Source organism: Cebus imitator, unplaced genomic scaffold (assembly GCF_001604975.1).
Source record: "Cebus imitator isolate Cc_AM_T3 unplaced genomic scaffold, Cebus_imitator-1.0 Scaffold209, whole genome shotgun sequence".
NCBI classification, from domain to species: Eukaryota; Metazoa; Chordata; class Mammalia; order Primates; family Cebidae; genus Cebus; species Cebus imitator.
The window spans coordinates 3,255,660-3,268,122 of record NW_016107524.1 but is presented as its reverse complement, the minus strand read 5'-3'; the positions used below and the strand labels follow the sequence as shown (position 1 = coordinate 3,268,122).

Genomic DNA, 12,463 nt, shown 5'->3' with positions numbered 1-12,463 from the left:
TACAATATGTACTCACACATTGTATCCTTTCAGTGTAGTTATACCTTGACTTTGGTTAGATCAGTGTGCTATTCAGAGCTGAACCATAAAGTATGACTATATATTCTTTGCTGCACAACTTTTTACTTTCCCAAGTTAACAACGACTTTTTCTCCTTTGCTTAGCTTTCTGGAGACAACTGTATCCTAAACTTGCTGTCAGTTGTCTAAATCATCTCTCTTTTTAAATTTATTAATTTATTTATTTTTGAGAGCGTCTCTGTTGCCCAGGATGGAGTGCAGTGGCCTGATCACTGCAACCTCTGCCTCCTGGGTTCAAGTGATTCTTCTGCATCAGCCTCCCGTAAATCACCTCTTAATATATTTACATTAGCTTTACCAATTTATCTTCCTGAACACTGAATTGAATATTAAACCAACAAAAGACAGCTGAAATGATAGTTATTGAAGGCAGACAATGGGTACCTGGAGAGTCATTATACTATTCTCTCTACTTTGGTGTATGTTAGAAGGGTTTCATTAAAAAATATAAAAATTAAAGGCAAGACCCATACTGGAGGCAAAATAACAATAGAAAAACAGACAAAACTATGGAGAAATGGTAAGGAACACAAATTTGAGGAACTCACACAACACTAAACAGAACAGAACATAGCAATAAAAATAACAGAGAAGATAGCTCAGTTTCTAAAGAAAGGAACATATGGAGCAGAAAAACAGTAAAACAAAACAACAACAACAAAAGCCAAAATACAGATACTGTGGTAGAAGAGCAATCTTTCAATCAAAGAAGAAAGAAAAAAACTCAGGGTGATCTCAGAGTTCTTAGCCACACTCAATGCTAGAACAGAAAAATGTCTCCAGAACTGTGAAACTCAGCTAAGTTAAAAGGCAATGGATAGGCATTCTCACATGGCAAGAATTCAGGTTACAATACCCATAAGCCTTTCTTTAAAAAAAAAACAAACAAAAAAATGGCTGGATGACAAAACCTAGCTACACCAAGAACGAATAAAAATTTTAAAATTCAAGAATGGAGAAACCATGATAAAAGAACTTAATGATAAATAAATATAGAGTAAATATAAACCAATAACTGTAGAAAAGCAAATGTTTTAACCTTTGCAAAATAAAAATAAATTGGTTGGGCGTGGTAGCTCATTGCCTGCAATTCTAGCATGTTGGGAGGCCAAGGTGGGTGGATCACAAGGTCAGGTGATTCAGATCATCCTGGCCAACATGGTAAAACCCTGTGTCTACTAAAAATTAGCCGGGTGTGGTGGTGGATGCCTGTAGTCCCAGCTACTCAGAAGGCTGAGGCAGGAGAAACACTTGACCCCAGGAGGTGGATGTTGCAGTGAGCCGAGACTGAGCTACTGCACTCCAGCCTGGGCCATAGAGCAAGACTCCATCTCAAAAAAATATAAAAATAAAAATGATCGAGATAGGTTGAAATACTTTATAAATCTTAAAATGTATAAATCTTATTAATCCTTAATGGAAATATCTATCTATATATAGCATTGCCTAGACTTATTTTTTACAATGCTGTAATATTTATAAGTCTAAATCTATTTTTAAAAAATGGTATAAGGAGCATGTGTGTGATGAAGAGTAAATTACTATGGTGAACTTTAAAAAGGGACCATCCCATCACCATGGGTTTTTCAAAAATGATGAACTGGTGGCTCATGCCTGAAATGCCATGCAATGGCACACGTCTTGGCTCACTGCAACCTCCGCCTCCTGGGCTCAAGTGATCCTCCTGTCTAAGCCCCCCAGGTAGCTGGGACTACAGGTGTGAGTCGCCATGCGCAGCTAATTTTTATATTTTTTCTAGAGACGGAGTTTCGCCATGTTGCTCAGACTGGTCTTAAATTCCTCAACTCTAGCAATCCACCTGCCTCGGCCTCCCAAAGTGCTGGGATTACAAGTGTGAGCCATTGCACCTGGCCATGGTCTAGTTTAAAAAAAAAAAAGGAGCTCTGCATTGGCCGGGTGTGGTGGCTCACATCTGTAATCCCAGCACTTTGGGAGGCCAAGGCAGGTGAATCATTTGAGGCCAGGAGTTTGAGACCAGCCTGACCAACATGGTGAAACCGTGTTTCTACTAAAAATACAAAATTAGCCAGACATGCTGGCACATGTCTGTAATCCCAGCTACTTGGGAGGCTAAGGCAGGAGAATCACTTGAATTTAGGAGGTGGAGGTTGCAGTGAGCCAAGATGGCATCATTGCACTCTAGCCTGGGTAACAAGAGCAAAACTCGGTCTCAAAAAAAAAAAAAAAAAAAAAAAAGCTCTGCATTAGGGTTCCAGGCACAAACAATAAAAATAAAAGCTTTTCTTTGTCGTTGAAAATTTGTATATATGAATCCAACATTCTTAAACTGCTTAATATCGTATAATAGGCAACAAAACCTCACCACAATCCTATTTGCCACCATGTTACTACCCTCTTTCCCCCCTCTCCCATCTCTGACTCTGCAATAGAAAATTTTACCAATGAAATATCAGGATTTGAAAATTACCTCAAGGAAAATTAGACATTAAATGAAAAAAAATCTGAATAGACACATTTAAAACATCACTTTGAAACAGTAATCTCAGAACTCAAAAAGTCACGTCTCTAGAAAATCATGTAAAACTATATAGTAATATTTTAAACACTGTATAATCCATAAGAATGCCTAATATAACTGCTGAATAATGGTTTTAAAATTGGTATTTTATTAACATTATATCTCCTATTAAAGTCCTGCCAGTTTAAACATTTTCAAGAGGAACTGAATGATAAGCAAAATAACAATGAAACCATTATTTCTCAAAGTGTATTCTACAGACAAACTGTTAGATTCACTTATAGTGCTTATTAAAAATACATGTGCTAGGCCCCATCCTTGGAAATTCTGATTTATTAAATCTGAGGATACAGGAATTTTCATTAAAACAGAAAACTTCTAGGTGACTTTTATGGACACATAAAGGTGACTTTTATGCACACACACATTTGAGACATTAGACCTTACTTCCATCAAATATCACAGATATTGCCTAAGAACGCTATCACCTCTACATGGATATGTTTGATGCATAAATTACAGAATGAATACTGCATATTGATTTAAAAATATTTGCTGAAATTGCTTTTAAATCTATACTCTTCAATTCAGGTAATTTGGTCAAGAGAAAATAATGCTGAAACATACTTGAAATTTAACTGATACAGAATTCTGTTTTTCTATTAAAATTAAGTGTTCTTACCATGCCATGATCAAATGTGAACACACCAACATCGCGTCCATGATGAATATGATTCCGTCTAATAATTGGGTTTCCATGATTTTTAACCCAAATCCCAGCTAACGCATTATTGGAAATTTCATTATCCTCATATATTCCCTACAAAACGTAATGAGAAACAAACATCAGTAGAACATTTAAAAGATTTTTAAAAAGAAAAAAACCCACAAAATTCAAAAATACCTGTGCATGATCTGTTATATACAGTCCAACATTTTCACAGTCGCTGATGTTACAGTGCTTGATAGTGGGACATGCTCCTTGACCACTAACACATACTGCAGAACCAACTGCACAAAAATTTTATTTTTTATTTTTTATTTTATTTTTTATTTCCCCACCCCCAGAAAAATTATTTATTTATTTAAAAACCTACTCAGCAACAATACAGTGACTGAGAATTTTACTGTAAAAGATAATGGAAACACTAACCTGTACATGTACTTCGAATGATACAGTGATCAATAATAGGGCTACAATTTACTGTAATCTCTAAGCAGTGGTGTGCATTGTGGTGTTGTGCAGATTTGTCATCAGGGTTAAACTGAAAAGTAAAAATTTTGTTTGAAGTAAACCACTGCCTTTATGATTTTGATATGTACTTTAAATCTTAAAATTTCTTACCCTTATTGTCATATATCCAACATAAGCATCTTCGGAGCCTTCCATAAAAACAAAGGTTGAATCTCTAGTGTTTTCAATTATAACTTTGTCTGCCACTTTCCCAGGCGCTGTGGAGAAGATATTTTAAGGCATATTACCTTTATTTGATTTCAACAGATGAGTGCCTTTATGGAGGGGGACCTTACTAAAAACATTAGTACTGAGTAGTAGGACTAATATTCACTATCAGTTAACTGTGTTTCATTATCAGCCTTTACTATATTCAAATTCATGCACAGTAATACTCAGAACATTAAACTATAAATACCATGAATATCAAATGCAATGGCAAAATAAAAAATGGTTTCTTGTGGAAACAAAAACACCAGCAGCAGCAGCATCACTGGAAACAAAAGCTCAAGAAAAAAGACCTCTTTAAATTTATTTCCAACAGTGGCCTCAATTTAGAACGTAATAAAATCACCAGACAAAAATTTGCTATACTCTATCCTTCATGATGGAGATAGAGGAAGGAAGCAAAACAGGCTGTAAATGCAAATTCACTGGCAAATAATAAATGTTCTGTGTACTATATCCTTTAAAAAAAAAAAAAAAGCACAGGTTTTCAAATGACTCAGTGTTTGACAGATATTTCATTACATTTATTCTTAGAAAGTTGACCATAAATAGCTTTGAAATAGTACAAAAGCATCTAAAAATTCTATTTCAGTTCCTTTAAAAACACAGCAATAAAAACATCAGCATCTTTAATTTCTTTGCAATTCTCCGGCCTCAACCTCCAGAGTAGAGGGGATTATAGGGGCGCACCACCACACCAGCTAAATTTTTTGTATTTTAACTAGAGATGGGGTTTCACCATGTTGGCCAGGCTGGTCTTGAACTCCTGACTTCAAGTGATCCACCTACCTCAGCCTGCCAAAGTGCTAGGATTAGAGGTGTGAACCACTGCGCCTGGCCGCATCTTTATTTTCAAATAAAAGATGAAAAAGCTATTTTTATTTGTTTAATGAATAAATGAAGGCATATGGAGAAAGTACTGACAACAGGAAACATATATGACCAAGCACAGTGTCTCATGCCTGTAATCCTAGCACTTTGAGAGGTCAAGGTTGGCAGGTCACTTGAGGCCAGGAGTTGAGACCAGCCTGGCCAACATGGCAAAACCCTGTCTCTGCTAAAAATACAAAAATCAGCCAAGCATGGTATGCATGCCTATAATCCCAGCTACTTGAGAGGCTGAGGCATGAGAACTGGTCGAACCCAGAGGGAGAGGTTGCAGTGAACCGAAATTGCACCACTGTACTCTATCCTGGGTGACACAGCTAGACTCTGTCTCAGAAAAAAGGGGGGGGGGGAAGAAATAAATTTATATACATCTATAATTTCTGAACTCATGTTTTCATTTCCTTCACATAAAATATGTGTGGTGATCTCTTCATTCCTACTTTACCAGCAGGGTATTTTTTATTTTTTTAATTTTTTTTGAGATAAGAACTCTGTCACCCAGGCTGTAGTGCAGTGGCATGATCTCAGCTCACTGCAACCTCCACCTCCCAGATTCAAGCGATTCTCCTGCCTCAGCCTTCCAAGTAACTGGGATTACAGGTGCATGCTCCATGCCCCACTAATTTTTTGTACTTTTAACAGAGATGGGGTTTCACCTTGTTGGTCAGGCTGGTGTCGAACTCCTGACCTTGTGATCTGCCCGCCTCGGCCTCCAAAACTGCTGGGATTACAGGCGTGAGCTACCACGCCCAGCCTACCAGCAGGGTATTATAAAAGTTCAGCTGGATTTTAAGTCACTAGCATTTTAAAAATCTTATCATATAAATGAGTAAGATATTAAAATTTTAATAATGAATTTCAAAATACCTGCACCAATCATGGTGATTGGAGATTCAATATATATCCATTCATCAGTATATATTCCAGAATGAACAAAGATGAGTCCATCAAAATGAGCCTCTTGTACCCCACCAAGGGCATCTTCAATGGTATCATAATACTAGAAAAAAATAAAAGTGTCAGTACAGAACTGAAAGATTACCATTTTAAGTCATAAAAATACAAATCAAACATACCAACATATTTTCTCTTCCTTTATATCTTGCAGGGTTACTGTAGAAATGTTCAGCAAATCCTGGTTTTACATGTGCACCTTTATACTAAAATGTCAAAAACAAAACAAAACCAATGACTACTAACATAAGCCTTATATTCTAAATTAATATATAACTGCATGAACTTTTATTAAAAATAAAAAATAATCCCCAACAATTCCAAATAATTTTCTGTCATAGAGTACAATGTAAAATCTAAAACAAGTTATGATCCATTAATATCTAGTAACAAAGAGCAGGGGTTCTCAAGCTCAGCTTTAGTGATATTTTAGGTCAGATAATTCTTTGCTATGGGGGCTGTCCTGTGCATTGTAGGATGTTTAGAGGTATCCCTGGCCTCTACCCAGCCAAATAGCAGCAGCACCTTTTTCTCCCATTGTGAAAATCAAAAAATGTCTCCAGACATTGCCAAATGTCCTCCAGAAAGCAAAATCATCTCCAGCTAAGAATCACTCATGAAGGACCATACACAAATTAAGCTAAATGTGGAACTTTAAAACAACTACTGAACGCTAATAATTTAAATACAAGTTCAAATAGACCCACTGAAATCACAACTGCTCTCAGGCTACTAATGCTTACTGCCACTAACTTATTAATGGTCAGTAGTGAAAAGAATTGCTGAATATTCTGTTGGTTGATAAATGTTCATTGGTTTACCTTTAAAACCTACTCGAGTTTAAACTTTTTTTTTTTTTTTACCCTGAGCTGGAGTCGCCCAGGCTGGATTGCAGTGGTGCAATCTCGACTCTCTGCAACCTCCACCTCCTGGGTTCAAGCGATTCTCCTGCCTTAGTCTTCCAAGTAGCGGAACTACAGGCACACACCACCATGTCCAGCTAATTTTTGTATTTTTAGTAGAGATGGGGTTTTGTCATGTTGGCCAGGCTGGTCTCGAACTCCTGACTTCAGGTTATCTGCCTACCTTGGCCTCCCAAAGTGCTGGGATTACAGGCGTGAGCCACCAGACCCAGCCTAAACTTATTTTTTTAAAAGAAAGTTATTTACAAATGTATAATATAAACCAGTATGTTCTATTTGTATTTCATACCAACTGCTGGAAACTCTCTTTCCAGGGATTTGGGTGTTCATACTCTTCTGGATTAATCTGGTAGAATTTACCAGGTTCAGGATGCATCATAGGGCGAGTATATTCAAATACTTCCATGTATAATCGTTTCCTGAACGGAGAAAGGAATTAAAATTTTTTTGATAAAATGTCCTTTAGAGTTCTGAACAACTGTAACAATTTTTTGAGGCCTCAAAAATTTAAGAGTAGACAAAAATGAATATTAAAACACGGGATTTTTTTTTTTTTTGAGATGAGTCTCACTCTGTTGCCCAGGCTGGAGTGCAGTGGTACAATCTCAGGTCACTACAACTTCCCTCTCCCAGGTTCAAGCAATTCTCCAGCCTCAGCCACCTCAGTAGTTGGTATTACAGGCATGCTGACATCACCATGCCCGGCTAAAAACAGAGGATTTAAAATGTGAAAATGTATTTTCCTCGTTTAAAATTTTCAATGTAGCTGCATATGGAAATTCGGTTTTGTTTTGTTTTTTTTAAAGACATAGTCTAGTTCTATTACTCAGGCTAGAGTGCAGTGGCATGATCTCAGCTCACTACAACCTCTGCCTCCCAGGCTCAAGTGATCCTCCTACCCCAGCCTCCCCAGTAGCTCGGACTAAGGCACATGTTACCCAGGCTGGTCTTGAACTCTGGAGCTCAAGCAACCTACCCACCTCAGCCTCCCAAAGTGCCGGAATTAAGGTGTGAGGCACCATGCCTGGCGGAAAATTAGTTTTCATGTGAAAATTTTCACAATGTAACCGTGTATGAAAATTAGTCCACCCAGAAGAATAAAAAGTTTTAATCTCCTTATAAACTGTTTACTGAAGAAGGGGAAAAAAAAAAAGCTATCCTTACTGTAAAAAGGTCATGATTATTATTTAAAAAGATAATTTTTTCTTTTTGAGATAGGGTCTCACTCCTGTTGCCCACACTGGAGTGCAGTGGCGTGATCATGGCTCATTGCAGCCTTGACCTCCCAGGTTCAAGCGATCCTCTCGCCTCATTTTTTGATTTTTTGTAGAAATGAGGTCCCAGTATGTTGCCCAAGCTGGTCTCAAACTCCTGGGCTCAAGTAATCTGCCCACTTCAGGCCTCCCAAAGTGCCGGGATTATAGACATGAGCCACTTCGCCTAGTCTAAAAAGATAATTTTCAATAAAATACTTTGAATTTAATCTGTCCTATATCTTTAGTCCATTTACATTCCTATCAAGAACCATCAAATCTCCAAAGTGGAGTAATGGTTAACTGTTATCATTTGAACAATGCTATTATCTTCTGCTGCTCTTCTTTCTCGTTTCTCCTTTGTAATTTTTTTTCTTAAACATAAAGTGCAGGCAGGGCATGGTGGCTCACACCTGTAATCCCAGCACTTTGGGAGGCAAATCACGTGAGGTCAGGAGTTCAAGAGCAGCCTGGCCAACATGGTGAAACCCTGTCTCTACTAAAAATACAAAATTAGCAGGGCATGGTGGCAGGCGCCTGTAATCCCAGCTACTCGGAAAGCTGAGGCAGGAGAACTGGTTGAACCCGGGAGGCAGAAGTTTCGGTGAGCAGAGATGGCGCCACTCTACTCCAGCCTGGGCAACACGAGCAAAATTCCATCTTTTAATTTTATTTATTTATTGAGACAGAATTTTGTTCTTGTTGCCCAGGCTGGAGTGCAATGGCACTATCTCGGCTCACCACAACCTCCGCCTCCCAAGTTCAAGCAATTCTCCTGCCTCAGCCTCCCGAGTAGCTGGGATTACAGGCATGCGCTACCACACCCAGCTAATTTTTGCATTTTTAGTAGAGATGGGTGTTTCTCCATGTTGATCAGGCTTGTCTCGAACTCCTGACCTCAAGTGATCTGCCCGCCTTGGCCTCCTAAAGTGCTGGCATTATAGGCGTGAGCCACAGCACCTGGCCCGAAACTCCATCTTTAAAATATATGTATACACGTATGTATATATATACATACGTATATACATACATATATATATATATATATATAAAATACCTTATTTTGTGCATTGTAAAAGTAATATATATAACTCTTGCAAAACAAAAAAGTATAAAGAAAAAAACCTGTAGTTTCAATATGTTAACTATTAACAGTTTGCCATATTTCCTTCCACTCATTTTATCTACAGATTATAGATGTGACTATATAGCATGCTAAATTGTTTTTTTTTCCCCCAAAATCAAACAAAAAACAACAGGGTCTCCCTGCCCAAGTTAGAGTTCAGTGGCACAATCATAGCTCACTGCAGCCTCAACTTCCTGGGCTCAAACGATCCTCCTGCCTCAGCCTCCGGAGTAGCTGGGACCACAGGCAGGAGCCACTACACCCGGCCTCTTTTTACTTTTTATAACATAGCATTTTTTCACATTATTAAAAACTTGGGCTGGGAGTGGTGGCTCATGCCTATAATTCCAGCACTTTGGGCAGCTGAGGCAGAAGGATCACTTGACCCCAAGAGTTCAAGATCAGACTGAGTAACAGAGTGAGACTCTGTGTCTACAAAAAAAAAAAAATTAGCTGGGCATGGTGGCACATGCCTGTGGTCCCAGCTACTCAGGAGGCTGAGGTGGGAAAATGGCCTGAGCCCAGGAGATTGAAGCTGCAGTGAGCTGTGATGGCACCACTGCACTCCAGCCTGGGCAACAGAGCAAGACCCTGTCTCTCGAAAAACAAACGAAAATCTCTTTATACTTTTTCCTCATTATTAACTATGCTGTTACAAAAAAAACTGTAAATAAGGCAAAAAATTTTTTCCAGAAGTAGAATTACTGGGTCAAAGGGCATGAATTACTTAAAGATTCATGAATACAACTGTTTTCCAAAGGTGAGTACAAAACTTACATTCTAACCCATGAGATTTAATTTATTAGCTATTTTAAATTAAACTAAGTTCTGTTTCTAAAAAGCTATTAAAAGAAAAACATTTCCTATAATCACTCAGTTGCTATTAGCTGATAAATAGCAGAGAAAATACTTCATTTACTGATTTATAAATACCACCTGGACTGACAGTCCTCATTTGTGATAAACAAATATCTTGGAATTGATAAGCATTTTAATTTTGTTCCAACTAATTGTAACTACCAACTCACAACTCCAACTGTCCTACCATGTTTACCATTTTGGGTAACAAATAATGTATCTCAAGTTAATAACGAATAGGTTTTTCACTTACCACAAAATTGGATCATTAGCAAGTTCACTGAAGCGTTTACATACACAAGCTGCTCTACAAAGATCCTGTTCCAGCAAGTAAGAGAAGATTTTTAGAACCACTTCATCTGGCAGTTTTTCCTGAAGATACTGTTCAGCAGGTGCTGCTATAAAGAGATTAACATATAAACTATCATTTAAGCAATAACTTTCTCATTATTTAAAGAACACAGTTTTCAGTTTAATGAATAGCTTTTTTTTTTTTTTTTTTGGATAATGGTCATTTTATAAGCACTTGGGTTTCATAGATAACACATATCTATCTCAATTTATCCTGAACTAACAAAAGTATTCCTTCTTTTAGGTATTATGTGCCATCTCAGAAATGGCTAAAATAAATCCATAACAAGCATTTTTATACAACAATAAAAGTCAGAGGGAGAGGTCAGTGTTCTAAAGTTTATTCTGCAATAATCAGTTTCTGAATTCCAAAGGTAATACTCAAATACATTTAAATTTTGATTTTTTTGTTTCAAGCAATTTTTTTTTTAATTATTTTACCCTATTTCTTACTTTCCCATAGGAAATACCTGATAGATCTTGTGATTTTCCAGACACTCTTGCACGTTTTGCACGATGACCAAAGTTTTCTGTAGTTGAAGTCGAGGCGCCCTTCAAAAACAAAACAGAAACTAGTGTAAAGCAAATACTTTTATCATCCATAATCATTCCTTATAAAAAAGGATGGCATTCCTTTTTTTGTTTCCTGATAATTCTTTCACTACAAAAGAAAAGCAATTACATTTAATTACCTCCATACTGTTCTTTGTGGGACACGCTGTTCTTTTTGGCAAAAGAGTTTTTCTACGAAGTTGGTATGGACTATTTTGTGCACCAGGACCTGATTCTTCTGCAACCATATCTGCAGGCACATCATCATCTGTTATAAAGAGAAGCAATAAGAAAAATGATACCCTTAAAAAAAAAAAAGTTCTATGGATACAGAAAACTTTCTTAAAGCTTCAAATTTGGGAGGGGGCGAATCCAACTTTTATATGAAATTCCCACCAACTAGATAACCATATGAAAGAAATGTTAAATTTCTATAAAACACGGAAGACTTTTTTTTTTTTTTTTTTTTTGGAGACAGAGTTTCGTTCTTTTTACCCAGGCTGGAGTGCAATGGCACGATCTCGGCTCACCGCAACCTCCGCCTCCTGGGTTCAGGCAATTCTCCTGCCTCAGCCTCCTGAGTAGCTGGGACTACAGGGACGCGCCACCATGCCCAGCTAATTTTTTTTTAGTTTTAGTAGAGACGAGGTTTCACCATGTTGACCGGGATGGTCTCGATCTCTTGACTTCGTGATCCACCCGCCTCGGCCTCCCAAAGTGCTGGGATTACAGGCTTGAGCCACCGCGCCCGGCCTAGACTTTTTTAAAAAAAGGTAAAGAGTATGTCTACTTGCTGAGAGGACTGGGAAGGGAACTGGTACTACGTGGTTAGAGACCATATAAGGTGAAGGCAGCTTGGCAATGAGGGTGTCTATGAAGAGGAACAGCTCAGCATAGGGCATGAAATACCAAGTAGGGTAGTAAAAAGGATGTCAGAGGGTGGTCTGATGTATGAACATCTTTTTTTTTTTTTTTTATTGAGACAGGGCCTCATTCTGTCACTCAGGCTGGACTGCAGTGGCCCAATCATGGCCCATTACAGCCTTGGCCTCTTGGACTCAAGCAATTTTCCTGTCTCAGCATCCCAACAGGCTGGGACTACAGACACATACCACCACCCAGCTAAATATATATATATATATATATATATATATATTTTTTTTTGGTAGATACAGGGTCTGAGACCAGGCTGGTCTCAGACTCCTGGGTTCGAGAGATCCTCCCACCTTGGCCTCCAAAGTGTTTTCAATGGGTCATGCGGCAGTGAACTGTGATCATGCCTCTGTACTCTAGCCTGGGTGGGTGACAAAGCAAGACCCTGTCTCAAAATCAATCAGTTAATCCATCCATCCATGAGTTCATAATATTTAAAAAAAAATTTTTTTTTAAAGATTATTTGAAATAATCAAAGATTATTTGAAAATATACTAGTGAAAACCAACCCATCATGTTGAAAACTGGTAAATAACAAGAAATAAGCAAACAATTCTTCTTCCTTTTTTTTTTTTTTTTTTTT

General features: G+C 37.8%; 1 protein-coding gene across 3 annotated transcripts in view; it reads right to left on the bottom strand.

Annotated features, from left to right (window-relative positions):
* The window catches only part of FBXO11 (F-box protein 11), a 98,472-nt gene that overhangs the window by 18,753 nt on the left and 67,256 nt on the right, over nucleotides 1-12,463 (bottom strand). For 2 of the 3 annotated variants that reach the window (XM_017548529.2, XM_037745737.1), the window contains exons 2-11: nucleotides 11,088-11,215; nucleotides 10,866-10,947; nucleotides 10,298-10,442; nucleotides 7,097-7,226; nucleotides 6,007-6,090; nucleotides 5,798-5,930; nucleotides 3,926-4,032; nucleotides 3,734-3,845; nucleotides 3,485-3,591; nucleotides 3,263-3,400 (exon numbers count right to left, since the gene is read on the bottom strand). In XM_017548529.2, coding sequence (XP_017404018.1) covers nucleotides 3,263-3,400; nucleotides 3,485-3,591; nucleotides 3,734-3,845; nucleotides 3,926-4,032; nucleotides 5,798-5,930; nucleotides 6,007-6,090; nucleotides 7,097-7,226; nucleotides 10,298-10,442; nucleotides 10,866-10,947; nucleotides 11,088-11,215 — 1,166 coding nt within the window. The remainder of the gene's footprint in view (nucleotides 1-3,262; nucleotides 3,401-3,484; nucleotides 3,592-3,733; nucleotides 3,846-3,925; nucleotides 4,033-5,797; nucleotides 5,931-6,006; nucleotides 6,091-7,096; nucleotides 7,227-10,297; nucleotides 10,443-10,865; nucleotides 10,948-11,087; nucleotides 11,216-12,463) is intronic. The other variant, XM_037745736.1, reaches the window with a different exon arrangement.